The following is a 25,755-nucleotide window of genomic DNA, read 5'->3' as shown; positions in this document are numbered from 1 at the left end:
CCCAGGTTTCGAGTTTGGTTGCAGGTCGACCTAGGTTGAGCGGGGCACGCTCCGCAGGTTAAGTAAGGTCCCGTTGGTCTCGATACGAATTGAATTGGTCAAAGTTCGGCACTACCAAGCGCGTGATAGGTAGGCTCATGCAGCAAAGACGCAGGATCAAATCACCATAAAGAGTCTCCCAAATCAATTCAAGGAAGAAGAGAAAAATCAACCTAGGCCCTCCTCAGGTCGCAACAGAGAGTTATTTCGGGGTTATTGATCAGCCGCTGCGCACCTTGATTTGCGACCTTCCGAGTGCTGCCCCTCGTTCTCGGAACCAATCACAACCATAAACCCCACTCATCGGTCCCAAGTCTTACTGTGGTCTGCCATCGATTCGCACAGTCAACCTTCATTCACCCAAGGGCGAATCAGATGAGAAGCCTACTCCAGGCTTGGGTATCTTTTCGGCTAGTAGTAAAACAGCCGTATATCTTATCAATAACACACGGTCTCGCCTCACCTCTTCTTCTCCCGCTTCGCCTTCTTGGACTTCGAGTGCCCCTTGTCGCCACCCTTTTCCTCATGCCCATCCGCCTCCTCAGCCTTGCGCTTTACCTTCGTCTTGACACTCACAAGCGGGTTACCCTTCCCGCTCTTGGCCGCCTGCTGCACCCGCTTCTCCGCGTCCTCCCACGCCGACTTGTCGCCTCCGATCTCGTACCTAGTCTCTATTAGCACCGTCGTTCACGACGACACACTCCAGCAACGGGTGGGCAACTTACTGGTCCAGTGGGAGCGAGTCGATAAGCTCCCTCTGCTTCGCCCGAAGCTCACTCATCGCTTCGTCGCCCCCCTCCTCAAGCTCGTCCTCAAGCCTGGTCTCGATAGGCGCGTACTTGTTGTCGACTACCTCGTCGTCATGCATCCCGGCCGCGTTTTCCCGGCTCACACCGACCTTGCTCGGGTCCGGCATCTCGGCCGCGATGGCCCCGGTAACCAGTGAGCCAAGCTGTGACGAGATCTTCCGCATCACCTTGATGAAAATCGCCAGAAGCTGCGAGAACGAGACCCCCATCTCTTCAGAGACAGTTTCAAGCTCCTTCCTCTGCATGCCGATGGCCAGCAAAATCGACCGTTGCAGCTCAGTGAGGTTGCCGCTCAGCGGTAGCCGGCCGCTAAAGTACAGCTGCGCGATCGTCGGCATGAGGTCCAATACGACGTGGTAGTCGAGCAGCCCGTTGGCATACGACTCGAGACGCTTGTGGTCGAATGGCGTCAGAAACCCATCCAAATCAACCTTGCTGAGCGCAACCGGAGCCGTGGACGGATCCAACTGAGCGCCCGCGTTTGACGATACCTCGATGGCCAACGCGAGGCCAGGGTGGAATTCGCGGAACTTGTATGAGAGGAGGGATAGGAAACGGCGGTGGAAGTCGTTGGCGAACGCACCAAGCCAGCTCGGGTCGTTCCCGTCTTGGAGCGGCCGGATCATAACACACGTGTGTTCACCCGTGAGCTCGTTCGCGGTTTGCCTCTGTTGCCCGGTTAGTATTTTGTGTCATCACCACGCATTACGGAGCACGTACTAGGTAGACTGGGGCAAACGAGGCCCGTTTCCAAAATTTGTGTAGCGGACTAGTCAGGCCGTAGCTGACACCCACGTAGTCAAGTTTCTCGGGCCGGCGCTCTGCCAGCTTAGCGAAAAGCGGTGGCAGCTCGTTCATGTCCCGAACCTTGATGTCATCAAAGAGACTGGCTTCTGCAAGCTCGGCATCTGTAACCTTGGGAATGGACCGCTGCAAGGTTTTGCCTCCATCCTCCGAAAGATCGGCAAATTTCCCCTCGTAGTACTCGACTAGAAGCTGAAGCGCCTTCGAGCCGTACCCCATGGACATGTACTCGGGGTTCGTTGCGATTCGGACGACTCGAGCGCCCGATAGGGAAGCGAACTCGTCGTCCTGGAATTGTTGGCTGACCAGCCACGGAATCAAATCACCGGCAGGTTGTTGGCCTCTGCCCAGGCTGTTCAGGATGCTCTGTTTGCTGATCTTGCCTTCCAACGACACCTGTATCACACATAGAGGCTCCGGCAAGCGGCCCTCGACAATTGGGCCGGTGAGGACGAACAGTTCGTGCGCCGGCGCATCGCTCATGAGCTGCAAGTCGTTCGGAGAGTTCTTGTAGTGGCTTGCAACGTAGAGCGCGACCATCTGCTGCAAGAACTTCTCCGAGACTGGGTGGAAGGAGAAAAGCGTGTCGCGGTTAACATGCAGCAGCTCACACTGCGAAGGGTCCGGGCATCCCTGAGTGCTGAGTTTGGACTTCGGCAGTGTCGCATCCAAGCAGAGGAGTGTGTTCAGCCACTTTTCCACTTTATCCCCCTGTGCGTAACGGATGGGCTCGGAGAGAGTGATCTCCTTGAGCGACCGTCCGCCCACTGCGACGGTCTCCTTGGTCGCCCGTCCGCTCGACCTATCGACTTCGACCGCACCGCCGCTGCCCGGATTGGCGCCGGCCCGAGATTGTTCCCTCAGCTGCTTAATTAGCTTCAACGAGAGCGACCGGCCGGTGCCCTCATAACCGCTGATTGTTGAGGCCATGAACACCAAATACGGCCCCATCAACTTCTTCACCAGAGGCAAGGGAATAGCCGCCGCTTCATCAATGACCACCAGTTCGGCCTGTCCCAGGACATGGCTGTCCTGGGGGCGGATGTACTGGATGGTCTGCCGATGATTCCTGTGGATGTTGACCCGGACAATGGCTTTGTTGAAGTCGGGATTCGTAGATTGAATAATGGAGTAATCGGCATGGTCTTTGTAGTCGAGCGCATCGAAGCCCTTGAACACGAACTCGAACAACGTCTTCAAGTTTTCTGGCGATGGCGAAGTGATGAAGATGTTGCTGTACCCGTACGCGACAGCAGCTGCGATAGCAACACCCATGGCTGCCGATTTGCCGCGACCACGCGCAGCCGTCAGGGTGACGGTGTTCCGCAACGTCTTCTCCGCAATGGCATCCACAAATGTGAGCAAGGCCTTCGCCTGATCCGTCGTGCGAGCCAGCTTGACAAGAGAGCCTATCGGCTGGGTGTCTTGGAGGGAATCCTTCATCTTTTCCAGCTCCTGCGTCGCCGCACTCTTGGGCTCGTCCTCGTCTGGTGGTGGGAGAGCCTTCACGCCCTTTCCGCCTGATATCGGCAAAACGTTGAGCTCGTCATCGATCACGAGACAGGATTCGCAACCGCCGAGCGATAGAATGAAGCGCTCGTTAAACCTCGCAACGACGTCGTCGTGGGCCTCGGTCCGGTACCGCGAGTGGACGTCCATGGAAAGGGAGTATAGCTGCTTCAAGCTGTTCATGCCCTTAAGCAACAATACGACCAAGCCTCCACCCTCGACAGTTTCGATAGTTCGAGCAAGGATGTTGGGAGTCATAGCCTCGAAGTCTTGTAGAATGCACTGCCCCTTGTTGTCAGCTCCCCTGGTCTTGTCTTCTCTCGCGATAGTGCTGTAGTCGAGGTGGTGGCAAGCTCGGACTCACCATGCCATATGTGTTTCCCAAGATTTTGTCGGTCTCCTTGTAGTAGACATAGCGGATGTCATGGAGCGAGATAAAAAGCTCGAAGGGGTCCTCGGAATTGGCCTCGCGTGTCCCTCGCTTGATCTCCTTCTTGATCTTGGTCTCCCGCTTCTTCCGGTGACTTGTGAACCCGAGGAGTTTGTTCTTATACGCCCATAGAACCGACTTGTTTTGCCTCACGTCCATGCTGGACATGATGTAGTACAGATGCACAATGGCATCCTTCGAACGGTCGCCGACCACGACGAAGAAGCTGCGCTTCTTCTCTTGGAGGCCATTGCGGATGAGGGTGGGAATCCGTGAATCTCTGCAATGCGTAATACGTCAGTATGCAACCTCAATTTGATATCGAATGCCTGGCATGGCCTTCTTACACTGTTTTTTGGGTCGACATGATCGCGACTATTGGCTGATCCGGACTGAGAACGATCACGATGGAGGGGCCCAAAATTTCCAGGACGCAAGAGGTGCAGCAGCTCAATTATTTTTATTCTGCCGGGCGGTATGACCCCCGGTATCCACTTTCAGCACCACCAGCTGCAGCACTCGGCGCACTAACCAAGACCCTTGTCACTTACAACAAACAACGGGGAGTGCTGCTTCGTCTCGACGCGAGCCATCGACCCCATGCGCGCCATGCTAGTCTTCGCTCATCAGTCTTCAGAGCTTCTGCGGGACGACTTCTTTGAGCTCTGTTGTTTCTTTAACTTCATCCGAGTCTCGTTGGCGCTCTTCTTTCTATTTTGTCGTCAACATGAAACAACCTTGTACAATCCACAACACAGCAATTTCATCACTCACAGTGCTGCGTATTTCTTGGCCTTCTCTGGCCTCGTTTCGCCGGGCACCGTCCTCCGATACAAACCCTGGAGCTCCTCAAAAAGCTTTTGATGGTTCTCGTCGGCATTTGCACCGCGGCTTCTCTGTGTCTGTGCCTGTATTGTGAGGCAGTCATTTCGACGAGAGTAATACTTCAAGTCTCGAACGCCGGCGTGTAGCAACTTGGGGAGAATCCCCAGTAACCGTGCAACGGGCCATGTAGTTGTTGCCTTGGTTTCGGTCCTAATGATGTCAGTATGTTGTTAATAATGACCAAAAAATCAGAATGCCACAAACTTGTTCACATGCTGCCCTCCAGGGCCGCTGGACCGTGAAAAGGACGTGTTTCCTTCTGGCAAATTGACGGGCTGGAACGACTGGTGCCATTTCCTTGCCTCGGCCAATTCATCCTGATCGAAGGACGCATCAAAGGCTTGGTGTCTCACAGATCGTCGAGAAGCTGGCACATGCCGTGTGCTCCACGGCCAGCTGGTCACCGAAAGAATGGATGAACGGAGGGCATAATGAGTTCGCATCTTGAGCTCTGAGCAACACTGGGAGGTAACTCACACTCACCAGTAACTGATGGAAACCCACTCCGAGAAACTGATGAGCCAAGCATGGAAACCTTCACAATCGCCCACAGACAAGCTAAACCTAATCGAGTAAATAACCGAGCCTGTCGCGGGGCATGGGCAAGCCCGCCTTCCATGTGGGGAACGAGAATTTTCGTCAGTCGAGCAGACAGCCTTGCATCCCCACATCTCTCTCTCGCTCATGTCATGGCGGCTTCCTGTCGGCACTTCCATTCACTGCGGTCCTCCGCGTTCTCAGAGCCCAAAAAGTTTGACCAGTTCCTTCCCACTTCCACACTCGCCCACCCCAACAACAGTGAGCGCTTTCTGAGTCGTCAGGTTTGAACGCAATACCCCTGCCTAGAATTCCATCATCGTCTTGTGGACTTTCCAGTTTCTCTCCACAACTGGGTTATTTCAATCGCCAAATCTTATTTCTCCTGGCCCGTTTCCCTTGCCCCTCCCGAAACCAAACCTCGAGACTTCCTCATCACGAAACAACCCCAGGCCAACACTACAACTCCCGCTCTATTTTGATCAGCCTGCCTTCAGCCCGCGTTTAATGTGAATCGCGCCCAATTGCCTGACTACTGACCTCGGTCCATCCATCATCGCCCACACACACCCCCCAAAGGGGATCGACTTCCGTCCTCAACCCAAGAACCTGGCGGTTTTCATCACAGTCGTGTTTGATGTCAGAGCCATCCCCAGAAATTGTGGCTGTCGCCAGCCCAAGCCCCCTTTCTCCGATCCCCGTGTCCACCCAGAACGCCATCCAAAACACGGCGGTTCCAAAGCTCGAGGACCACGCGGCGACTGCTAACGAATCAACTGACCCCGGGATCTCGCTACCTGCTCCTCCTAATCCCATTACAATGGACCCAAATACGGCGCCCAGCGGAATGTCCGACACAATAGTAGTGGGCGGAGATTTCTCGGACGAGTCTCGCGACGAGACCGACGAGAGTATCGACTACGGCGAAGGCGAGGAGGGGCAAAATCAGGGGAAGGGTGAACCAGATACGGCCAACGATGACTATGCCAGAACCTTTGATTCGCCCGCAGCTCATGAGGATCAAGATGAGGCTGAGGAGGCTCAGCCAGATGTATCAATGGCCTCGATATCCATGAATAGTCCGTCTGCGCCTGACCCTGCAGCTGTCCCTTCTGATCACCCTCCCACCCCTTCGCCGGCCTTGCCCCGCACCAACGGAGAGGTTCAAGCTTCAAAAGCTTCCGTGCAGTCCGAGCAAGCCAACGGCTCCGACAGTCCCTCCCGGTTCCCGCCTGCCGCGCCAAACACCGTCCCTTCATCCGAGGCGCCTGCCGCAGCCTCTGCCACCGAACTTGCTGAGTCGCAACCCCCAGCCACCCCAGCTCCCAATGGAGCTTCTCCGCCTACCGGGCCCCCGGCGGCTCCTGCGTCGGCAAATGAAGATGATGCCTCTGTTGACATCCAGAAGCTAGTAGACGACATCACTGCCAGAGCCGCCGCCACAGCCTCGCCCCCCAGCGCGCCAGCACAAACCACTCCCGTTACCTCTCAAGCTCCCCCGGTTTCTTTGCCTGTATCTCATCCACCTTCCCTTCCTCCCAAGCCTTCTCTCCCCAATCCACCAGCCAGCCTGCCCGCCATCCCACCGGCGCACTACTCGTTCCAACCCCGGGGCCACAATGCCCCCGCTGCGGCGGCAGTTCCGATGTCCCTCACCAACCCCGGCACATCGCATGGTGCGTACGTTGCAAATGAAGGCCTTGCTTCCTTACCCGCGCCGCCACCGGGTGCTTTTGGCGGGGCCTCCCATCCCCATGCCCATCACATGCCCCATAGCGGAGATGCTTCTTCCGGAAATTACCCTGGCTCGTCTACCAAACAGCTTTGGGAGCAGTTCCAGGCCGACGAGAAACGGTACACATCGGAGGCCAAGTGGGAGAGATTCCCGGAGGGCTCTCGTATCTTCATTGGTAAGTCTTCCCAAGTACGCCGCCCCGCAATCATCGACTCATCATGGCGGTACAGGCAATCTGTCCAGCGAGCGAGTCTCAAAACGTGAGGTATTCGATGTGTTCCACAGGTTCGGCCGGCTGGCGCAGATTTCCCTCAAAAGCGCCTATGGTTTCGTCCAATACCACACCATTGCTGAGGGCAACGCCGCCATGCAGGGCGCCCAGGGCATCGAGCTCGGTGGCCGTAAGATTCGTGAGTAATTCCCCGCCCGTTGTCTCGTCTCGCTGTCTAACCAGTCCATAGATCTCGAGGTCTCCCGCGCACAAAAGAAGAAGGACGACAGGGATAGGTCTCCGGACCGCCGAGCCCCGCGGGGCGCTCACGGGAACGAGCGTTTCGAGAGCGGCGATCGCGGTTGGAAACGAGACGACTACCGGCCGGGGCGTTCTCCCTCTCCGCGCCGGAATGACCCCCGCGGTAGCCGAGACGGCCACTATCCTCGAGACCGTGGATTCGACGGCCATCAACGCCGCCGATCTCGTTCGCCCGCGCGCTTCAACCGCTACGGTGGCGACGACCCGTACCGGCGTAGGAGTCCCAGCCCGCACCGCAGAGCCCCGTCTGACGGTGACCGATTCGACTTGCCTCGCCGGTTTGGGGCTGATGTTCCCGACGTGCAGATCCTCCTTCTCCAGGAGGTCTCGAGAGAGTTTGTCGGCTGGGTCCAGGGAGCTTTCCATAACAAGGGGCTGAAGACCGATGTCATGTATCTCAATCCTCGGTTCCCTCGGGAGACTGTGCTGCAGCGTCAAGTTGTCGAAGGGGTGTATGCCATCGTTGATCTGGATTACGGCGCGCAGACGAAAGGCAAGATCCCCATCCAGGTATTCATCCGATCCGGAGGCAGCAGCGTCCGCTTCGAACTGTACCAGGACGTGGATCCTCCGATCGCGGCAGAGCTCGTCGGCAGGGAGAAGTCCCAGTCGGCAGCGCACCTCGCCCAGCCGCAGACAGCTTACGCGCCCAACCACTACGCCCACCCTCCTCAGGCGCAGGCGCCGCCTAGCGGCTACCCTTATCAGTACCCCCAGCAGGCCGTCCTCCCCGCACAGCCGCAGCCAGCGCCTCCTGGTGCCGACCTCGCCAGCATGGTGGGCGGCCTCGACAACTCGGCTCTCCAGACCCTCTTAGCCTCACTCCAGAACCCTCAACCGGGCGCACCCCAAACATACACGGGTATCCCGGCGGCCAGCGCGCCCCAGGCCGCCCAAATCGACATGAATGCCCTACTTGGCAACCTCCGGAGTGCGGCGGCAGCGCAACCTGCGTCGCCGAGCTACGGGACCGCCCCTTCTTATGGCGTGCCGATGGGTGCCGCCCCCGGCGGTTATGGCGGTATGGATCCGGCGCAGCAAGTTCAGACAATTATGGATCAGCTGAAGCGCGCTGCCCACTAATGCCGGGTTGGATTCGACGAGTGGCAATGGCAGCACTGAGAGATGAGCGGGCGGAAAGGGGGGACACTCGCCGGCGGGCTATTAAAGTGCTTAAGAAAGCGCAGGTTTCAAAATGAAAGCAGACGGAGAGTGGTCACTCGGCGAAGATACGTCATGCATGTTTGGAGATTTTGTGATACTGGGTCACGCGGCCCCGTACCCGGCGATGATATTTTACGGTTTGATGGCTTTAGGGGATATACAGGCGCTCCGGTTCACAGGGAGCGACCGTGGTCTATGTTTGGTGTTTGCATTGCGATTGGGACGCGAGTCCGAGAGATAGTCGACGCAAGTTACTCGGCCAACTCTGGTGTAGTCCTGGCAACAGTTGTTTGCTTTGCTTACCTCGCGCGCCAGCGAGGATACAATAAGTAGATTTATCAAGTTCTAGTAGTCTTTGCCTGGTTACCCATACTCGTATGTACAATCCAGGTGCTAACGGAGCACGGCTCTCTTCTCCCCACCCCTTCCCTCTAGGTTGGTGAGCATAATTACATCTATTTTGAAATTAGAGCCCCGCCGAGTTACCGAGCCTCATAACTCTAGCCGGCCAGCATCACTTGTTGTACTGTTGTAGCTCCTGCTGGCTGAGCCCCGACGACCTGTCTTTCCGTTCCTTCTTGAAGACGAAGCCGGGGTGCCCGATCATCAAGCAATAAACAGCAGTGAGGACGACCCTATTTGAAAACAGAGTCAGTGCCGGTTATTAACAAGACAAACATTGATTCCCCGGACGAAAGGAAATCAAGGGAGAGGGAGGAAAGAGGGAAAGTGTCGAAAACACCACCAACGACAGAAGAAACACACCAAACACTTACACGCCCTCCAACCCAATAAACAACGGCTCATCCCGCACCAACTCCCCATCATACCCCTCATTCAACTCCACCAACCGATACGCGCACCTCGCCAGGATCAACACCACCGCGAGCGCCATAAACCCAAAAAACAGCCCCAACCGCCTCCCATCCAACTTCACCACCCCCCCATCACCACTCTGACTCTCACCACCACGACCCCCAAAACCCCCCTCATACCGCCACACCCCCTTCCGAAAATACCGCACCAAAAAATCCCCAAAGAACCCACAAAACAACAAGATCGTAAACACCTGCAGGCCGAGCCCCGCCAGGGCGAGGTTGACGCCCAGCGCGCTGGACCCGGAGGAGGTGGTGGAGAGGGCGCCGCCGGCGGCTTGGAGGACGAGGGAGAGGAGGTCGCAGGGGATGAAGATGTAGTAGAAGAGGTGCGGGGGGAGGCGGGAGAGGTGCGGGGAGAGGGCGGTTATGCTGTTTGTGGAAAAAGGGGGGGCGGTTAGTTTGGGGGGTTGTGGGAAGGGGGAGAAAGGGGTGGGTGGAACGGGGAGGGGAAATAGGAGGGAGGGACCCACGATAGGCCGAGGGTGATGTAGATGGCGGCGCAGTAGTAGACGGGTCCGCTGGTGACGCAGACTGGGGAGGGAGAAAGTAGGTTTGGTTAGTGGTTTGCGCGTGTCGTTTGTTTATGAGTGATGGCCCGTTAAACTCACTAATCTGTATCATAAACGCCGCGAAGCTGAACGGGTTGTAGTATAGCATCACGCGGCCGACGTAGCCGATGATGGCGTTGGCGCCGCCCACCAGCATGCAGCCCATGTACCACCACTGCTTCCACCGGATGCCGAGGTAGGCGTGGATGGCCATGGAGAGGCCGTACAGCGCCATGAGGGTGATGTTGGCGGTGAGCGAGGGCCGGTAGCCGTACACGGATATCTCGACGGGGCAGATCTCGAGCGTGCAGTTGGCATCGGGGCCGAAGACCACCACGTTTGGGGGTGGCCGGATGGCGTCGGGGGGGAGGGTGGAGGTCATGGTTCGTCAGGTGTAGACGATATGGGCTTAAGGTCTTGGAGTTGCACAAGTCTGAACTCTGCTGCCTTTTGTTTTGAAGGGAAGGGAATGGCTGGGCTGAGTGGGCTCGGATGTCTCAAGTCAAGAAAGACATGATGATGGATGAGGCATGTCTCGACATATATACCAGCAGCAAGCAGGTCTACGACACGGCACAGCCGCAATCTACATCGTCAAGGTATTGCCCGGCCAGACCTATCGAAGGATCAAGGAACGTGGCGGCCAAGCAAAGCATACGTGTTGCTCTGAATTTCCCATGTTTTGAGTTGCACAGTTTGCTTCATTTTGCTTGCGCGGCTCACCCTGATGCGAGTTGGGATTTCGTGCCAGGCTCTAGTTTGGCATCTGCCTTTCAGGGGCTGGCTCGCTTTCGGGACCCTATCCGATCGCATCTTCGCATCTTCGCATCTTCGCACTCGCTTGTTCGCCGAATCAGAGACGAGGCTCACGATGCGGCTGGAGGAAGGATGACGACGCGGGTACCACCAACATCGGAGAGCACTGCAAACCTTATCTTACTTGCAGCTAGCCGTGGTTATAATATTCTGCCTATTCCATGTGAATGTTGGTTCCGATCCGGGGTTTTGGTGTTCGTGGCTGCCCATACCTAATATCCTCTCCCCCTTTACTGCGCCCTCTCAGGGTTCAGCAGTTCACTTACTGAGAATTCGTTGTGTTTATTATGGCTTGTTCATGCTTGTCCTCTGAGCAACTTGCTAGGCTTGTGCCGGTCCCATTTTTCAATTGAATAGCCGTGGACACGAGGCGTGAAAAAAAGAAGAAAGAAAGGAAAAAAGAGAAAAGTCTCGAGGGCGCGAGACAGATCAATCATAACCTCCAACTCAAAGCTGGCCGTTAAGATCAAGTCAAACAACGCCCAACAGATTCGTCACTCTCACGTACTCACCGCTGATAATGACCTTTCACAGCTCATCACCCTCCAAGTCCCCCTTCGGCCCATCCAGCGTATCCGCCTCGACAACAAACCAATCCTTCACCACGGCCGCCCCGTTCACTACCGTCTGCCACACCCCAGGCTCACAGTTCCCCGGCTGCAGCACGTAGCACTTCGGGCTGGGCATTTCGGGCGCCTCACTCATAACCCAGGCCTCCCTCCTGCCCTCCGTCACGAACCCATCCCCAACCTTTACCTTACTAGTCGGCACATCCCATCCGCCCGCCCATGGGCCGCCGAAACACCTCGTACGCCGCCCGCGGCTGATACGCCGGCACCTCATGCCCAGCCTGGAACAGCCGCGTGAAGCTGAACCGGTCAACCTGCTTGGTCAGGCCCGTCCAGTCGGACTCACGTTGTTGTAGGGGAAGTCGAAGCAGGCTTCGGTTAGGATGGACCAGTCGATGGCACCGTTGATGATGCCCAGCGTGTCGAGGTGCAGGGGGTGCACTCCCGAGTGAGACAGGCTGCCGTTGGCGATCCGCTCGTTCTGTTCCTAGAAGAAGCGGAAGAAGCCCGTCCCGTAGCGTCCGCCGTAGCTCTCAGCTCAGACGCTACTCCTGCCGTCACCTGGCCGGTAGTGCGGGAACTCGAACAGCCACGTCTGCAGGAAGTGCCACGTGGCGTGGGCGGACCGCTCCGTGGTGTTGGTGGTCTGCAATATCTTTTGGCTCCCCATGGTTCCGATTCAGAACGTGTTGTTGGTCGGGGCGATCTCGCCGTCGGTGAGGTTGGTGGGCGTAATGACGGGCTCGGACGGGTCTTCGATATCCAGTTGTATCGTCACGTTGGTTTGGACGTCGTAGGAGAAGCTAGTCTGCACGGGCCGGTCGATGTAGAGCATGTGGACCTCGTTGTTCCAGCTCCAGGGGTTGAGATATGTTGAACCTCTCTGAAGATTGCTCGAGAATATCGGAAGACGCGTACGACGACTAAACCCCAATGTGCTCGTGTGGTTGGGGTTTAAATCCGACCGTGGCCGCTCACCTGCCTATTCTGGAAGTCAGTTTTGTCAAGTCAAGAAATAAATGGGAGGCTAGGCTGGAAGAAACTGAATGTGAAGTGGCTGCTGTTTATATGCGGCATGAAAGTGGTCGCTGGGTGGTTTGGTTGTGGAATTGGTTGTGAAATAGAGTTGCTGAATGCACTCAACTTGATATGCAGGTTCTATCCCCCCCGATATGCAATCCATACAATGATGAGGGTTACTCTCCCCACACATCTATATCCCGACCGGCTGTCTAAAAGGCCGTCTAATCCGATAGTCATAACAGTGGTACACAATCATACACGCCACACCCAGGCGTTAACCCTGCCACTCGGTGTCCTTGAGCAGCAACAACCTCCGAACCGCCTCCTCCCGGCGTTCCTCCCCCAACCTCTGTGCATCCGTCAACCTCAACCATCTCTCCAACACTTGTCTCAACTCCCCCTCCCCCCTCCCCAGCACATCCACCCCGCGATCGGTACACGCCAACCGCAGCTCCTCCTCCTCCAGCACGCTCGCGCCGCCCGCCGCCACCAACAACGCATCATCCACCTTCAAAAACTCCAACCGCCTCCTCACGCGCGGCCGCACCATGAATCCCGGCGTCCACGACCGAACCCTCAGCCCCAACAAAGCCGCCATCTCCCCGGCCCCCACAACACCACCCCCTTTCCGCTCAGCACCCCCCTCACCAGCACCCCCCTTAACAACCCTCCCAGAAACACCCCCACTCTCACGCCGAGAAAACGCACCCCTAACAACCGCCCTCCGCCCCTCCACCCCCCTCACCAACCCCTCCACCTGCCGCGGCACCCGACAAGTAAGCGGCACCGCCCCCGGCAGCGCCAGCACGACCAGCGGCGTGAACTCGCCACACACCAACAAGAGCACGGCAAAGAGCGGCAGCCGGCGCACGTCATGCCCCCAGCGGGTGAGCAGGTGCATGTGTGCGCGTGTGCCGGGGGTGGGGCGGGGGATTAGGATCTCCTCTGCTTTTTCCTGAGTTTCCCCCTTGGTAGTTGCGGTGGTTGTGGTGGCGGTAGTCAGGGGGGAGGGGTGTTTCTGGGTTGGTTTGGAGGAGAAGAGGAGGCGGGTGTTGGTGGCGATGTGTTTGACGCCGGTCTTGTAGAACTTGAGGTAGGCGACGCCGGTGGCGAAGAGGTGGGAGAAGTTGGCGGGGGAGAGGAAGGGCGGCGCGGGGGTGTTGGGGTCGCGGACGGGCAGGTTGAGCGGTGGGGGGCGGGTGGTGGGAGGGGCGTTCGCGGCGTTGAGGGCGGCGATGGTGGATAGGAGGAGATCGTGGGTTCGGTCGTGGGTTCGGTCGTGGGTTCGGTTGTGGTTTCGGTTGCGGTTTGGGTGGTGCGTTGGGGTGGCGGCGGCGGCTGCTGCGGCCGTGGAGGAGGCGTGTCGGCGGTGGTGGTGGTGTTTGTGTGGGTGTTGTATCCTCTTGAAAAGGTCCTTCTCGAGCGAAATCAGAGTTGAGCTCGATTGGGTGTGGTGCTGTCTTGACAATTGGTAGGCATTGGTGCGCAATGCACTGCTAAGAATGATGCCGTGCTGGCGCATTGTATTGGCCATGTTTCGGCCAGGCCACAACTTCGAGAGTGGGCGAAGGGAGTGTGGTTGGAAGAAGAGAGAGAGCTTGACATGTGTCGATTATGTACGAAGTAACTCCATCGACATGGCCAAATCGCATCCGACGCTTACCGGTGTGTTGTGGTGGGATCGATGCTAAGCTAACCGCATTCGGCACGGCGAGGTACCAAGGTACTCCCTCATGACACTCATTTCATTGCTGTCAACCGCATCTGAGTAAGAGAAATAAAATCGAGCAAACAAAAACCAAGTAGGGAAAAACCCTGCGCCGAAACGCCCTGTTCTCTATCCGTCCATACCCATTATCTAACCATCCGTAGAACCCGAAAGCCGACCCTTCGCCAGCAAAACACACACGAGATACCCACGATACAACTATGAGTACACTTTCGCATAAATCAAGCCCATCCGCGCGCACACCTCCCGCAGGCGATCGAACGCCTCCAATTTGTTCTGACAGTAAATCCGCATCGAATCCTCCCAGAGCACCTTCTCGACGTCGCGGCCGAAGCTGTCCATCAGCCAACCGGGGTCGCCCCACAGGCGCATGTACTTGCCCTTCTCGTCCGTCGCCGCTAATCCCGACTTCTCGTCGAGGAGGCGCGTAAAATCGGGCTTGACGCCGTTGTGGTGCAAGAACATGACGCGGTGGTCGAGCTGCTCCCACGTCAAGTTGCCCACCGTGCCGAGGAATGACGAATCCGTCATGAAGTCCTCCTCGTTGACGGTCGCCGCTTCGCCCCGCTTGTGCAGCGGGTCGCCGTTGTCCCGGAAGTGCTGCCTCGTTCTACGCCCGGGACTCGCACGCGTTTCGTTCCTGTCAGCCTTGGCGGGCGCCATGATTTCCTTCTTGTCAGCCTTCTCAATGGCCGCCATGACGCCCTGGTAATCCACCATCGGATCCGCTTGCATCATGAGCATGCCCCTCCACTTGCCCTTGACCGTCCGCCCGTGCGAACGGGGCATCTTCTTTACGTCGTAATACCCCTTTTTAACGCCCACGCCGGGTTTCATCCACGTCGTCGGCTGCTTGTACGCTCCCCGTCCCCGCAGCGCTTCGAGGACCAGCGCAGCCTGGAAGAAGGTCTCCTTATCGCCTTCCCCAGCACCGCGCTGGCAGAGTATGGTGTAGTAGTGCTTCGGTCCGTTATAGTTGTAGTAGGCGGCGAGGAGGAGGGTATCGGCGTGGCGGGATTTGTCGTACACCATTATGCCACTTTCCGACGTTGTCCGCGAGTTAACCGACGGGACCTCGAGGTCGCCGGCAATCTCGTAGAACCGCGGCGCGGTGGTCGACGCCCAAAAGTCGGGCCAGGTTATGAAGCCGGCCGAGGTAAACGGCTCGGAACCGCGGTCGAAGATGGGGTCCGGATTCCGCACGAGGAGGCAGTCGGTGTCGAGGAAGAGCACGTTCTGAAAGCTGGACGCAACGATCGAGATGAACTTCCACTGGAAGCGCGCCAACTTTGGCGCCGGAGGGTCCGTGTCGGCCCACATGTCGGGAAGGGACACGCAGGTCGCGTTGAGACGAGGCATCGTCTCGGAGCACACCAAATCTATCCACGGCGCCGACGAGTCGAGCATGATCTGTATTGGCAAGAGCGAGCCAGTCCGCCGCGCCATCAGCACCAGTGAAATAGCCTGCCCAAAGTTGCGCTCCCCGGCCGTCGTCACAATGCCAGTGGTACCGGCACGGTAGGGTAGATGGCTGGCGAACACAGGAAGTTGGTTGACGAAGGACGCATGCGACTCGCGGAATATGGCCACGGCCTCCTCAGTGAGATTGAGCCGATCCAGGCGTGTCCCATCGACATCGGGCTTCCAGTTGAGCGAGCGGCCGCGCAGCTTGGTGGGGGGGTAACGTTATGCGGGTGCTCTCGAGGCGACCGAAAAACTCGGTCCACCAGCCATTGAGCGCATGCTTTCTGGGATGAGGAAGAGGAGCGTGTCGGGTGTAGAGGTCGTCGAAGAAGGACAGATGATGGACAAGGGAGGCAAAGGAGATCAATAAAAGAAGAAGGATGACGGAAAGCTTCGCCTTGCCGATGTCGAGGAAAGATTTCTGCGAGAAGTGCCGGACGAACCCCAGGCTTCCTCGCGCGTTCCTGGCATCCATAGGGAAGGTGCCTATAGATATGGAGGGAAGTGGCTACCGGGCAACAGCGAGGCGTCAGGAACGCTCGGCAGGCGCTGTCGCGTAGTCGCCGTCTCACTGACATCCAATGGACATTTTTCGGGAGGGAAAAGAGGATGGACTACGATAGTTTCTCTGAACCCATGGTTATGGTAGCACAAAAACGCCGTGGGGGCGGTAGGCGGCCGCTGACCGTTGTCTGTCAGACGTGGTTCCGCCAAGGGGTTGTTTGCTTGGCCTCGAGATTCTTGAGCATGGGGAAAACTCGGAAGGGAAGGCGCTCCCCAGTGAGGTGAGGGATACTATGTCGAAGAGGTGAGAAAAGAGGACGGGCGTTACCGTTATTTTCTCTGGTCGCCATCTTCATACTGATGAGAGTGCGCATCGTTGCGATTCCACCATCCATCCTCCTTCCTCCTCTTGGCTTCAGAATCATCTCCGCGGGTCAGCCTGGCGTGCCGTGTTTCCGGTGGACACCTCGTACCGCATTACCACCCCGGGCAGGTCGTATTTCGGACATAAGGGCATCGGTACCGGGGGTGTTGGACGCGCCCAAGATTGGGCCGAGTAAATTCGGCAGTGAAGCTGGCAATTGAACAAATAACAACCGCCCCTGCCATTTGGCCCCCTCTCGACGGAACCCGCCAACAATGGGTTGCCCCGGTACAGCGTGGTCAAAAAGAGCCCAGCTCCATCGTCGATTGGCTGGCCCGGCAAGTCTTGGATTGAGGCTTCCACATTGTCTTTCGTATGAGGTCTGTCGTTATTGGGGCTTGTTGCTGTCGAGGTCTGTTGTTGTCGCCGTTATCCCTGATCTCTGCAGGGCAGCTCCTGACTTGGCAACCTGCTGCCGCTGCTCTTATCATGGTTACAGCCAACGGGCATTGCCTTGGTTAGAAGGAATTACTGATCTTAGGATTAGTTCCAGCCGCTGTGAACTCTTTGGGGGCGGCGGCCTTACCGAGAACATGTGTATCCAAACATGCTTTGTAGGTAGTTAGGCATTGTTGTGAGTTCCAGACGTCCGCAATGCGGCTGAAGTTAATCTGGGGAATGCCGTCTCGGTTGTCGATCTTCAGGGGGGGGGTTCTGTCAAAAACCTGCAACATGTCGATCACGGTATCAAAAACGGCACAGCCGGGAGGTGCCTTTTCGACAGGCATTCTGTATTCTCTTATCTTTGACATATTATTATTTACTTTCAGCTTTACAGTGTGAACGCATGTATTCAATAGCTAACGCATCTCAGCAACGAAACAACTTGTCCCTCCACTCACACCACCTAACTTTTCTCGCTTCGAAATAGGCACAGAAAGAGATCCCAGACCGAGAAGTACCCAGCCAAGCCAAACAGGATCCAAAGCGTCAACGCCACGCATATCTCCTGCCACATAAACAGAACGTGCCAAGTGAACCTACACCAGATAACATCAAGCAAAACCCCACCAAACCAAACAGACACGCCCCCATCCCATCACGCCCTCCCTTCCGCCGCCGCCCACTCCTCATTGACCCCCCGATAATCCTCCGGCCCATACGGACTAAACAGCTCCGCCACCAGCCCCCCCTTACGATGCGTCTGCAAACCCAAATCGGACAACAACAGATCCAAATACGGCACCGCATCAAAGATAAAACTCGGCGTCCGACTGCCCCAATCGACAGGGTACCGCCAGCGCCCGAACCGGTTATGCAGCAGCGCCTCCCTGCGGATCTCCTCCAACCCCTTCCCCTCCCCATTGCTTAGATCACCACCCAACCCGCGCACCCGCCCGTCAAAATACGCCGCCACCCACAGGCCCTGCACGTGCGCCGTGATGACGTTGCTGAAGTTGGCGACGCTGCCGACGAAGGCCAGGTCGCGCGCGCGCAGGGATTGTGCGGTGGGCGGGACGATGAAGCGGTGCAGCACGAAGGGGGTCAGTTGGGCGCTCGGCGCGGGCGTTGCGAGCTCTGTGGCCGCCGCTGTTGCTGAGGCTGTCGCGTCGGTGTCGACCTCGGTGGGGGGAACAATACCCGGCAGGTCGGTAATCGGCGTGTAGTGCGCGTCCCAGACGGGCTCGTCGCGCAGGCGCGGGAAGGTGGCGAGGATCTGGGCGTCGGCCTGGGCGAGGAGGTGCGGGTGGCAGGCGAGGTCGTCAGGCCGAGCTGGCGGTCGATGCCCTCGGGCAGGAAGCGGATGGGCGGCACGTGCCCCCAGCCCGTGGTGGCGAGCAGCACGTCGGCGGGGAGCTGCACGCCGTCCGAGAGGTGCACCTTGCCCGGGCTGAGGTGGGTGATGTCGCTGACGTGCACGCGGATCTTGCCGTCCTTGACGAGCTGGAAGAAGTCGGTGTCGTAGTTGAGGATGCTGAAGCTGGTGCCGGAGTACATGGCGGGGAGCCACGGCTTGAGTTTGGCGGTTTCCGGGTGCGCGTCGTACTTGTTCAGCGCCAGGACGTCGCCGCCCAGGACGCTCCAGAAGATGTCGACTATCTTTCGCCCTAGCGCGGTGCCGTGGAGGAAGTTGCGGATGCCGCCATAGCCGTCCACGTTGCCCCATATGCAGGGGCTGAACCAGGTGAGGGCGCGGATATCTAAGAGCCGAATATCCATGTCAGTGATGATGCGTGATGAGAGGGAGTGGAACACATGATCGTACTCGCGAGCTTCTCAATCCACTTCTTCAGCGGCGTCACGTATGAAGGAGACATCCAACAGGGGCCGTGGCCGGAGGCTGTGTCGGTTTGTTAGCTAACAACACACCCCCACATCCCCTGTCGCGCAGGACTCACCCCGGATGACCATGTGCGTCTCCACGCCCGAAGTTGCGTAGGCGTAGGCGGCATCCCAGGCGAATTTGTGGCCGCCGAACACCACCGCTGACTTGGCCGTCTTCAGTGTATCGCGGTTCTGCCGGAAGTGCTTGCCGTGAAAGACGCGGCCGCCGAAGGTTTCTTGCCCCCGGAAATGCGGGAGGAAGGCATCTGAAGTGATCCCCGTGGCGACGATGAGCCGACGTGCTTTGACAAGCTTCTGCTCCTGCTTGCCACCGGCATCCGTGAAAGCGGTAGTCAAGATCCAGCCTCCTTCAGCCCCGTCTAGGTGCTCGGCCGATAGGACTTTTGTCCGTAACCTGATATGCTCAACGATGCCAAACTCGGTTGCGTAGGCCTGGTGATACTCATGGACGACCTCGCCAGGGACATAGTTATCGGTCTTGACCCCGAACCTTGCGGTGGTCATGGGGAAATCGGGATATTCCAGCGTCCCCAGCAGGTTATTGCTCTTCAGCAGCGGATACAGACGCTCGGCAGCCCAGGTGCCCCCCAGCGTGGACTGCTCGTCGAACACCACCAACGAGCCCGTCGGGTGGGTGACATGGTACTGTTTGGCCGCGGCCAGGCCGTACCAACCTTTGGTGTTTAGTTAGCATATGATATTTCCCGACATGCTACGAGCACACAAGGGATAGCTCACCGGCGCCGACCACCACGCAATCGAAGTTCTCCATCCCAGAGACGTAGGTGTTGTGTCTTTGATGTTGAATCAGAGACGCACACCATCAAGCCCGAACAAACAACCATCACGGTGCTGACTGCGCTGGCTGCCTGGCTGCGTCCCTCACGGGCCGGGGCTACTTGAACCGAGATGCTGCGATTGGCAGAAATACGCCGTCACTCCATTCCCGGCTGTTGTCTTGGATGGATGGATTATACCAGACCTTTCCTAAACGAGACTCTTCTTTCTCTTGCGGCGCTGGCAAAGTGCATCCATTTCGCCAACATATACTAAACTGGCAGGTGTAGCGGTCTTTACGTCGTTTTAGGGAATAAGAGTTTAGAGGTTGACCAATTCCATGTCGAGACGCGTCCTCCTGACTCCTGAGGTCCCGTCAGCGCGGCATGATCCCAGTTGAACATCGCCTCAACTTTACAAGTATCAGCTCTCGCCTGCTGGGGCGTCCAACCGTCCAACCACGCTACGAATTTGATTCGCGCTTAAATTGTGGGCACCGCAGATGATGAATGAAACCCCGAAGCCGTCCCAGTTCAGGTTGGCACGGTTGGGTTTCATGTACGGAGTAAGCCGGCGTACATTGAATGAGAAACGCAACTGAGAAAAGGCGAGGCGCGCGCCAGGGTTGGGGGTTCTGTATGGGGGAAGCACCCTCCGGCCAAAAAAAGCCGAACTCGAAAGGAAAGCAAGCAATCAAGCAAAAAGAACGAATGAAAAGAGATCGAGAAAAGTAAGTCGAATAAAAAGAAGAGGGTAAAGGAAAAGTGAATGGAGCAAATACAGTCTCTTTGGGCTTCAGGATGACTTTCGTTATGTTCCTCCAGCCGAGGACTCGAATTTTCCATTGCCAACATCTGCACTTGGGGAGAGGACCTTAGAACATCGCTGGGAGTCGAGGCACAAAACTTACTCTGTTACTCATCAACCCCCGAAAGTTTTTCCTATTGATACACATTTAACTTCCAAATCCCGAGATCGCCATCAAACACGATGACAGAACCATCCAAACATCCGCAGGTGTATACAGAAAAAATCCTCCTGGAGTTCATTGAATTCCGGCACCCACATTACGATGCACCAAGCAACATCCTAATCCAATTCCCACGGACAGAAGTGGTCGACCACCAACGTGGTGTTCACTATGGCACTGCCCTTGTTGCATGCCAAATAATTGCAAACAACGCCTTTTCGACTGGGTCGTTAGCCTTAGACCCAAACGGCGAGGAGCTTGTTGTGCTGGACTTTGATGACGTCCTCACTAACAGCTACTATTACTTCATTGTCGCCGGCTCTTATAGTAAGCCCCAGTTCTGCCGACATTTCCAGCGCTAACCTTTCTACACAGATCGAGACAATCCTTACCCCATTGTCCCAAGCTTCCAGGATTGGGAGTTCCCACACAATCAAATTCCTGACGCATGGCCCCCGTCCACCGTCTTCCCCAGCTCAGCATGTGGGGTAACTGGGTATCCATTCCCTGTCGAAAGTGCACACCTTGTGCCACAGAAGCAGTCCATGTGGTTCGAGCGGAACGGTATGCGCCGATACGCCGATAATCGGCTTATGGGCGGCAATGTCGACAACCAAGCCAACATAATACCACTACGGAGCGATATCCACGTGATATTCGATGACCGATCAATGGCAATCATACCTCGAAGGTCATCGTACACTACCTCTGTGATATCTGACCGGGCGGACCATTATTATCCGCACCACCACAACGTCATCGTCCATGGTCTGCACCGAAATGCCCGAGCATACCTCTTTGCGCGATTCGCGTGGACGGTTCTCTTCAGCATGAAGGCGTTCGTCTGTCAGGGTTTCGATCGCCGTATCGTCCAGATTAGCACATCGGACTCCCGAAGTGCGAACACGTACGGGACCGTATGGGTCCAGGCATCGGAGCTCTATGCCAAGTACAGCGGCGGAGGAACCCAAGAGTCCGGCCCAGCTTCCAAGTCGACTGCAAAGAGGCAGAAGCCAGGAGATGCCATGGATGATGACGATTACAGCGTCACAGAGGAGGAGATCATCAATGCTGTTTACACGTGGAAGAGCGAGGCTCAGACAAGAACAGAGCAAGCGAACACGGAAGTTTTGGGTGAGAATGAAGGTGGTAACGAAGCGAAGCCCACTGAGTCCAGGGCCCAGTCCGGTGGGGGCCATGAGTAGGACAATGCGCACTCATCAGGACAGGGAGGTGACATGACCCAGGCTCGGGATCGTTCGTTGAGGCTGGCTCTACGTCGGAAGTTCAGTGGAAAGTTGACCTCGGCCTCGAACTCCATCAAGGAGGCTAGAAGGCGGATGCGGCTAGGAGTAAAAGACGCATTCCAGGTTGAGGACAATACGGAGCAAGGGCAGGGTAGCACTGGAGCTTAGATACTACGAGAAGGCGGCAGAAGAGGTGCCCACCAGGGTTGGGGTTATGTTTGGGGGAAGTTGCAGGGACTAGGAGGCTGCCATTTTTGGACAGGGGGAGCTCGTCACCCTCTGGCCAAAAGAAGCGGAACTCCAAAGGAAAACAAGAAACTACGCAAAAAGAATTGAGTGAAAGGAATCGGAAAATCAAATCAAAGAAAAAACATCGTGTAAAATAAAAAAGTAATTTGAGCTAATGCAGTTTCTTTAGGCGTTTGGATGGCTTTCGTTTCGTTCCTACAGTCGATGTTTGGTTGACGTCTGCACTTCAGAGTCCGGCTTTTTTTGGCCATGGCGTGCCTGGGCAGTCGCGTCCCAGTCCGGCCGGCCCAGTTCGGCCCGCAGCCGCGTCTCTTCGTCTCACTGACTTCTTCCTCAAGTTAGTGTAGCTGTGCCTCTCTTGGCCGCGCAGGCCGTTCTCAGACTCCTCTTTTCATCTGCATCAAGTATTGATCTGCTGTGGCCATGAGTTTATTTAATTACCACTTCATTGACCTGTCTACGGGCGAGAAGCAAGTCCGCCGGCAGACTCTCGACAAATATGCACTCTACGCCCAGCTGTCCGTTTTGCTTCCGGTTGCTGTCCTCCTGATAATCCGTCTATGGAAGCAGACGTCCAAGGCTGGCGCATCTAAAGGTCATTATGACGCTGTCCCAAGCTCTCCGGTGCTGAAAGAGCGCAGGAACAGCAACGTGGGCACTTGGAGTTCTCGGTCGAGGAGGCTTCAGTGGTGGTTGGGTGAGGATGTCGTGGTGGCCGGGTGGGTGTTGGGCCAGAGAGATCGTACGTGATTCGAGGCCCTCTTCAACCTTTGAGGGGACATGAGGTGGTTAATAAGTGGACAGAATGGGTGGTTGGGCTGGTGTGGACCGCTTGGCTTCTGCTGCTCTGTGTATTAGAAACCGGGGAGGGTAAGTCGCAACCCCGTCTGTTCTTATTGCAGTGTACTAACCTTCGCAGACTACCTGCACCTGACAAAGAGACTCGGCGTCGTTGCCATCTCGCAATGGCCGCTTCAGTACCTTCTGGCGCTCAAGTCCCTGAACCCTGTCGCCTACCTCCTCCAATCCTCTCACGAGCAGGTCAACCGCTGGCACAGGGTTATGGCACGTATCACGACCGTCTTACTGTCCCTTCATGCGACTCTCTACCTCAACTTCTTTGTCCAGAGGGACCGCCTCGACCGACTGGCTGATCCCATCGTTCTCTCGGGAGTCGTGGGCTTCGGCGGTCTGCTCTTGATCGCCTCGACAGCTCTCCGGCCGGTCCGCCGGTATTCGTACCGGCTGTTCTTCGTCGTCCACCTCGTTGCGGGAATCACCGTGCCCGTGCTCATCGTCATCCATGCCGCCCCGGCTAGAATGTTCCTGTTTGAGTCCCTCGGTGTTTTCTTCGTCGACCTGGCTTCGCGGAAGATGGACACGGTGACAGGGCACGCCACGGTTGAGTCGATTTCAGGCACAGACCTCGTCAAGATTTCGGCCAGAATACCCCACTCCAAGGTCAACCGCTTCCGTACGCGTCCCGGGTCACATATCTACCTCAGTATTCCGCCCGCAGCTCGTAAATCGATGAGCGCCGCCTCCATCTCGCACCTCCTGTTCGAGTTTCTCTTCAACCCCTTTACCGCCGCGGCTGTGGACGAAGAGAGCCCGGATTTGACCTTGGTTGCCCGGCGCTGCAGTGGCCCCATGACTGCGGCTCTGAAGCGATTCTCGGGCCTGGCGAAACCTACCGATGTCAACATCACGGACGAGGACAAGATACCTCTGTCAATCGAAGGCCCCTACGGAGCGGCCAGCCGCCTCTCTCGGCTACGTACCGACTTTGACCGGATCCTGCTTGTTGCCGGTGGCGTCGGTGCGACTTTCACTCTACCGCTGTACCGCGCCATCACCCACGAAAACCCGACAGCGAGGGTGGAGATGGTGTGGGCTGTTCGATCGGCTGGTGACGCAACGTGGGCGGTGACCGGGAAAGAGGCCCAGACGCTCCTAAAGGACGATAATATCCATATCTTCATCACGGGCGACGCCTCCGACCCAGAAGGGACAGAGTTCTCGAGGCAGAGAGCGGCCGCTGGCCGCACTGACGGTGGCGCAGACGGTGAGGTCGAGATGAGCACCATGCATAGGGACGCCCGCCGTGAACGGTACACATCGCAGCACAACCGAAAGCGGCCCAACCTTCAGAATATCGTCGACGATCTGTTTAGGTTTGGCTACGAGGAGAGGGTCGCGGTGCTCGTGTGCGGCCCCAACGAGATGGCCAAGGAGTTGAGGGCACACCTCGGCGTCTGGGTCAACAGGGGGCGGTCGGTTTGGTATCACAAGGAGGGCTTTGCGTTTTAGGAGCGTAAAGAATAGTCATATATTGCCCATTTTGTGGGCGTTCAACCGAGATATTGTCATGATATCTGTGCCGCTGATTCTAATACCTCCGAGCCCGCGTTTCGTTATACAGGTAGGCCCAACGCAAACTCCGCTTTCCCCGTCCCAACCCATCCATTCTAAAGGAGCGAAAAGTGATTGCAGGAACGCCAGAGACATTGCAAACCGTTATCCATACATTCTGCGCGATACCGCGGCAGAGTCATCCATCCCCATCGCCGTCGTTGGGCTCGTTAATCCGAGCGCTTCTTTGCGCCGCCATGGTCGCCGGCAGCCTCGGCATCCTTCCCAGCCGTCGGCGCAGCGACACCAACATCGCCCGCATCATCCTCGTCCCAGGCATCCACTTCATTCTCATCCCAGTTATCGACCTCCTCCTCCAGCGTCACCGCCCCCCGCTGCCCCTCAGCAGCATTACTCCCCCCCATCACACCCTCCTCATGCCCGCCCGAACCACCACCCCCACCCCCAATCCCAGGCCCCTCCCCCAGCTCCAAATCCTCCACCCCCTCCTCCCCACCCTCCCCGGTCGGCACCGCCGTATACTTCCTCACCCTTTTCCGCTCCAACATCCTCTTATGATACCACGAACACAACCCCAACGCCCCCGCCACGCCCACCACATTGGCGACCACATCCCACAGGTCGAACGACCGCCCGTTCGGCAGCACGGCCTGCAGGAACTCGGAGCCGACGGCCAAGCCCGCGCCGCACACCACCAGCGTCAGGTGCACGGTGCGCCGGCGCGTCGTGTCGACGACCCAGTAGAAGGCGACGGTGAGCAGGAAGAAGGTCGCGAGGTGCAGGACCTTGTCGTTGACGGGGAGGGTGGTCGAGTCGATTTGCAGGGAGGAGAGGCCTGCGTAGCCGGCGAGGAGGAGGAGGAGCGTGAAGACGCCTGTTTGAGGGAGAGGGGGGGTTAGTTACTAGTTGGTTGGGGTTTGGTCTGTTATCTGCCATGGGCAAGCGGGGAGGGAGGGGGGGTTGGTGGGGATGTGCAGGTAGGCAAGATGCAGCTAGGTAGGAAATGGGAGGTTCTTTCGTGGGGATGCGGGTGTCTCGGCGGGACGACTTGAAGCTAACGGAGGTGTTGGGTGCGTGGGAATGTGGAACTGAAACGCACCTGCAAAGGGAAGCCGTATCCTCATGATGTGCTAGCTTGGGTTGCTTTGATATTGTGGGATGGCTTGCATGTAAATTGGTGGGGAAAATGTCACAGCTTTTGCGCCATCATTTTTATTGATTGTATGGATGTAGGTAATAGTAAAGTCGGAGGAGGCGTTTGGTTGTCCCAGGTCTGTCGCTGCCGGTGTCAGGTTCAGGGCCTCACAAGGCTACAATACGAAACTCGGAGCTCCAGCCTCACAAGCGAGGGGCTTGTGGCGCTCTTTCTTGTCCACCGAACAAAGAGGACGGCCCGCCCGGGGGCTGACAAGCGAGCGATCGGGCAGCCCGTGGCCTGGGGTGCTGGGGTAGGT

At 57.2% G+C, this 25,755-nt stretch overlaps 11 protein-coding genes across 11 annotated transcripts; 3 read left to right on the top strand and 8 right to left on the bottom strand.

Annotated features, from left to right (window-relative positions):
- Positions 1 to 327: 327 nt before the first annotated feature.
- B0H64DRAFT_53968 (GNAT acetyltransferase 2-domain-containing protein) lies at positions 328 to 3,995 on the bottom strand. Its single transcript, XM_062808402.1, has 5 exons — positions 3,939 to 3,995; positions 3,526 to 3,871; positions 1,569 to 3,443; positions 765 to 1,516; positions 328 to 703 (listed from the first exon to the last, which is right to left on the bottom strand). The coding sequence occupies exons 1-5, from the start codon at positions 3,956 to 3,958 to the stop codon at positions 499 to 501; spliced, it is 3,198 nt and encodes a 1,065-aa protein (XP_062654197.1). The 5' UTR covers positions 3,959 to 3,995; the 3' UTR covers positions 328 to 498.
- Positions 3,996 to 4,016: 21 nt separating this feature from the next.
- On the bottom strand, positions 4,017 to 4,990 carry B0H64DRAFT_411852 (uncharacterized protein). The gene is made up of 3 exons (XM_062804886.1): positions 4,681 to 4,990; positions 4,366 to 4,626; positions 4,017 to 4,302 (listed from the first exon to the last, which is right to left on the bottom strand). Exons 1-3 carry the CDS (start codon positions 4,917 to 4,919, stop codon positions 4,218 to 4,220), a joined length of 585 nt encoding a protein of 194 aa, XP_062654196.1. The 5' UTR covers positions 4,920 to 4,990; the 3' UTR covers positions 4,017 to 4,217.
- Positions 4,991 to 5,833: 843 nt separating this feature from the next.
- B0H64DRAFT_378478 (uncharacterized protein) lies at positions 5,834 to 8,363 on the top strand (the record flags this gene model as incomplete). The annotated part of the gene is made up of 3 exons (XM_062802588.1): positions 5,834 to 6,923; positions 6,979 to 7,158; positions 7,210 to 8,363. 3 exons carry the CDS (start codon positions 5,834 to 5,836, stop codon positions 8,361 to 8,363), a joined length of 2,424 nt encoding a protein of 807 aa, XP_062654195.1.
- A 465-nt stretch (positions 8,364 to 8,828) lies between these two features.
- B0H64DRAFT_53955 (RTA1 like protein-domain-containing protein) lies at positions 8,829 to 10,354 on the bottom strand. Its single transcript, XM_062808401.1, has 4 exons — positions 9,931 to 10,354; positions 9,793 to 9,853; positions 9,221 to 9,691; positions 8,829 to 9,079 (listed from the first exon to the last, which is right to left on the bottom strand). Exons 1-4 carry the CDS (start codon positions 10,250 to 10,252, stop codon positions 8,959 to 8,961), a joined length of 975 nt encoding a protein of 324 aa, XP_062654194.1. The 5' UTR covers positions 10,253 to 10,354; the 3' UTR covers positions 8,829 to 8,958.
- An 860-nt stretch (positions 10,355 to 11,214) lies between these two features.
- Positions 11,215 to 12,373, bottom strand: B0H64DRAFT_478982 (uncharacterized protein; the record flags this gene model as incomplete). Its single annotated transcript, XM_062808276.1, has 4 exons — positions 11,800 to 12,373; positions 11,602 to 11,742; positions 11,448 to 11,536; positions 11,215 to 11,365 (listed from the first exon to the last, which is right to left on the bottom strand). Exons 1-4 carry the CDS (start codon positions 11,923 to 11,925, stop codon positions 11,215 to 11,217), a joined length of 507 nt encoding a protein of 168 aa, XP_062654193.1. The 5' UTR covers positions 11,926 to 12,373.
- Positions 12,374 to 12,926, bottom strand: B0H64DRAFT_411846 (uncharacterized protein). The gene has a single exon (XM_062804885.1). It carries the CDS (start codon positions 12,874 to 12,876, stop codon positions 12,553 to 12,555), a length of 324 nt encoding a protein of 107 aa, XP_062654192.1. The 5' UTR covers positions 12,877 to 12,926; the 3' UTR covers positions 12,374 to 12,552.
- Positions 12,927 to 14,205: 1,279 nt separating this feature from the next.
- On the bottom strand, positions 14,206 to 15,946 carry B0H64DRAFT_446976 (mannosyltransferase putative-domain-containing protein; the record flags this gene model as incomplete). The annotated part of the gene is made up of 2 exons (XM_062806965.1): positions 14,206 to 15,675; positions 15,857 to 15,946. The coding sequence occupies 2 exons, from the start codon at positions 15,944 to 15,946 to the stop codon at positions 14,206 to 14,208; spliced, it is 1,560 nt and encodes a 519-aa protein (XP_062654191.1).
- A 1,492-nt stretch (positions 15,947 to 17,438) lies between these two features.
- B0H64DRAFT_446975 (uncharacterized protein) lies at positions 17,439 to 19,457 on the bottom strand (the record flags this gene model as incomplete). The annotated part of the gene is made up of 5 exons (XM_062806964.1): positions 17,439 to 18,068; positions 18,155 to 18,540; positions 18,606 to 18,680; positions 18,739 to 19,359; positions 19,424 to 19,457. 5 exons carry the CDS (start codon positions 19,455 to 19,457, stop codon positions 17,439 to 17,441), a joined length of 1,746 nt encoding a protein of 581 aa, XP_062654190.1.
- A 995-nt stretch (positions 19,458 to 20,452) lies between these two features.
- B0H64DRAFT_378473 (uncharacterized protein) lies at positions 20,453 to 21,637 on the top strand (the record flags this gene model as incomplete). The annotated part of the gene is made up of 2 exons (XM_062802587.1): positions 20,453 to 20,759; positions 20,808 to 21,637. 2 exons carry the CDS (start codon positions 20,453 to 20,455, stop codon positions 21,635 to 21,637), a joined length of 1,137 nt encoding a protein of 378 aa, XP_062654189.1.
- A 622-nt stretch (positions 21,638 to 22,259) lies between these two features.
- B0H64DRAFT_350036 (ferric reductase NAD binding domain-containing protein) lies at positions 22,260 to 24,238 on the top strand (the record flags this gene model as incomplete). Its single annotated transcript, XM_062801421.1, has 3 exons — positions 22,260 to 22,670; positions 22,733 to 22,798; positions 22,848 to 24,238. The coding sequence occupies exons 1-3, from the start codon at positions 22,352 to 22,354 to the stop codon at positions 24,236 to 24,238; spliced, it is 1,776 nt and encodes a 591-aa protein (XP_062654188.1). The 5' UTR covers positions 22,260 to 22,351.
- On the bottom strand, positions 24,237 to 25,612 carry B0H64DRAFT_478976 (uncharacterized protein). The gene is made up of 2 exons (XM_062808275.1): positions 25,401 to 25,612; positions 24,237 to 25,175 (listed from the first exon to the last, which is right to left on the bottom strand). The coding sequence occupies exons 1-2, from the start codon at positions 25,423 to 25,425 to the stop codon at positions 24,511 to 24,513; spliced, it is 690 nt and encodes a 229-aa protein (XP_062654187.1). The 5' UTR covers positions 25,426 to 25,612; the 3' UTR covers positions 24,237 to 24,510.
- Positions 25,613 to 25,755: the final 143 nt, after the last annotated feature.

This window comes from Chaetomium fimeti (assembly GCF_033439085.1).
Source record: "Chaetomium fimeti strain CBS 168.71 chromosome Unknown B0H64scaffold_12, whole genome shotgun sequence".
Taxonomy (NCBI): Eukaryota; Fungi; Ascomycota; class Sordariomycetes; order Sordariales; family Chaetomiaceae; genus Chaetomium; species Chaetomium fimeti.
Note: the sequence above shows the minus strand (reverse complement) of the source record. Positions and strands in the feature narration are given on the sequence as shown.

Bases quoted from the DNA above. Each gene is read 5' to 3' on its own strand.
- B0H64DRAFT_53968 (XM_062808402.1), bottom strand. From the start codon at position 3,958: ATGTCGACCCAAAAAACAGT. The intron at 3,444-3,525 runs GTGAGTCCGAGC...AACAAGGGGCAG, and splicing joins TGGGAAACACATATGGCATG to TGCATTCTACAAGACTTCGA. The intron at 704-764 runs GTAAGTTGCCCA...AATAGAGACTAG, and splicing joins GACTCGCTCCCACTGGACCA to GTACGAGATCGGAGGCGACA.
- B0H64DRAFT_411852 (XM_062804886.1), bottom strand. From the start codon at position 4,919: ATGCGAACTCATTATGCCCTCCGTTCATCCATTCTTTCGGTGACCAGC. The intron at 4,627-4,680 runs GTTTGTGGCATT...TGACATCATTAG, and splicing joins GGAGGGCAGCATGTGAACAA to GACCGAAACCAAGGCAACAA. The intron at 4,303-4,365 runs GTGAGTGATGAA...ACGACAAAATAG, and splicing joins GCCAAGAAATACGCAGCACT to AAAGAAGAGCGCCAACGAGA.
- B0H64DRAFT_53955 (XM_062808401.1), bottom strand. From the start codon at position 10,252: ATGACCTCCACCCTCCCCCCCGACGCCATCCGGCCACCCCCAAACGTG. The intron at 9,692-9,792 runs GTGGGTCCCTCC...TTCCACAAACAG, and splicing joins TACATCACCCTCGGCCTATC to CATAACCGCCCTCTCCCCGC. The intron at 9,080-9,220 runs GTAAGTGTTTGG...GTTTTCAAATAG, and splicing joins TTTATTGGGTTGGAGGGCGT to GGTCGTCCTCACTGCTGTTT.
- B0H64DRAFT_411846 (XM_062804885.1), bottom strand. From the start codon at position 12,876: ATGGCGGCTTTGTTGGGGCTGAGGGTTCGGTCGTGGACGCCGGGATTC.
- B0H64DRAFT_478976 (XM_062808275.1), bottom strand. From the start codon at position 25,425: ATGAGGATACGGCTTCCCTTTGCAG. The intron at 25,176-25,400 runs GTGCGTTTCAGT...TCCCTCAAACAG, and splicing joins GATACGGCTTCCCTTTGCAG to GCGTCTTCACGCTCCTCCTC.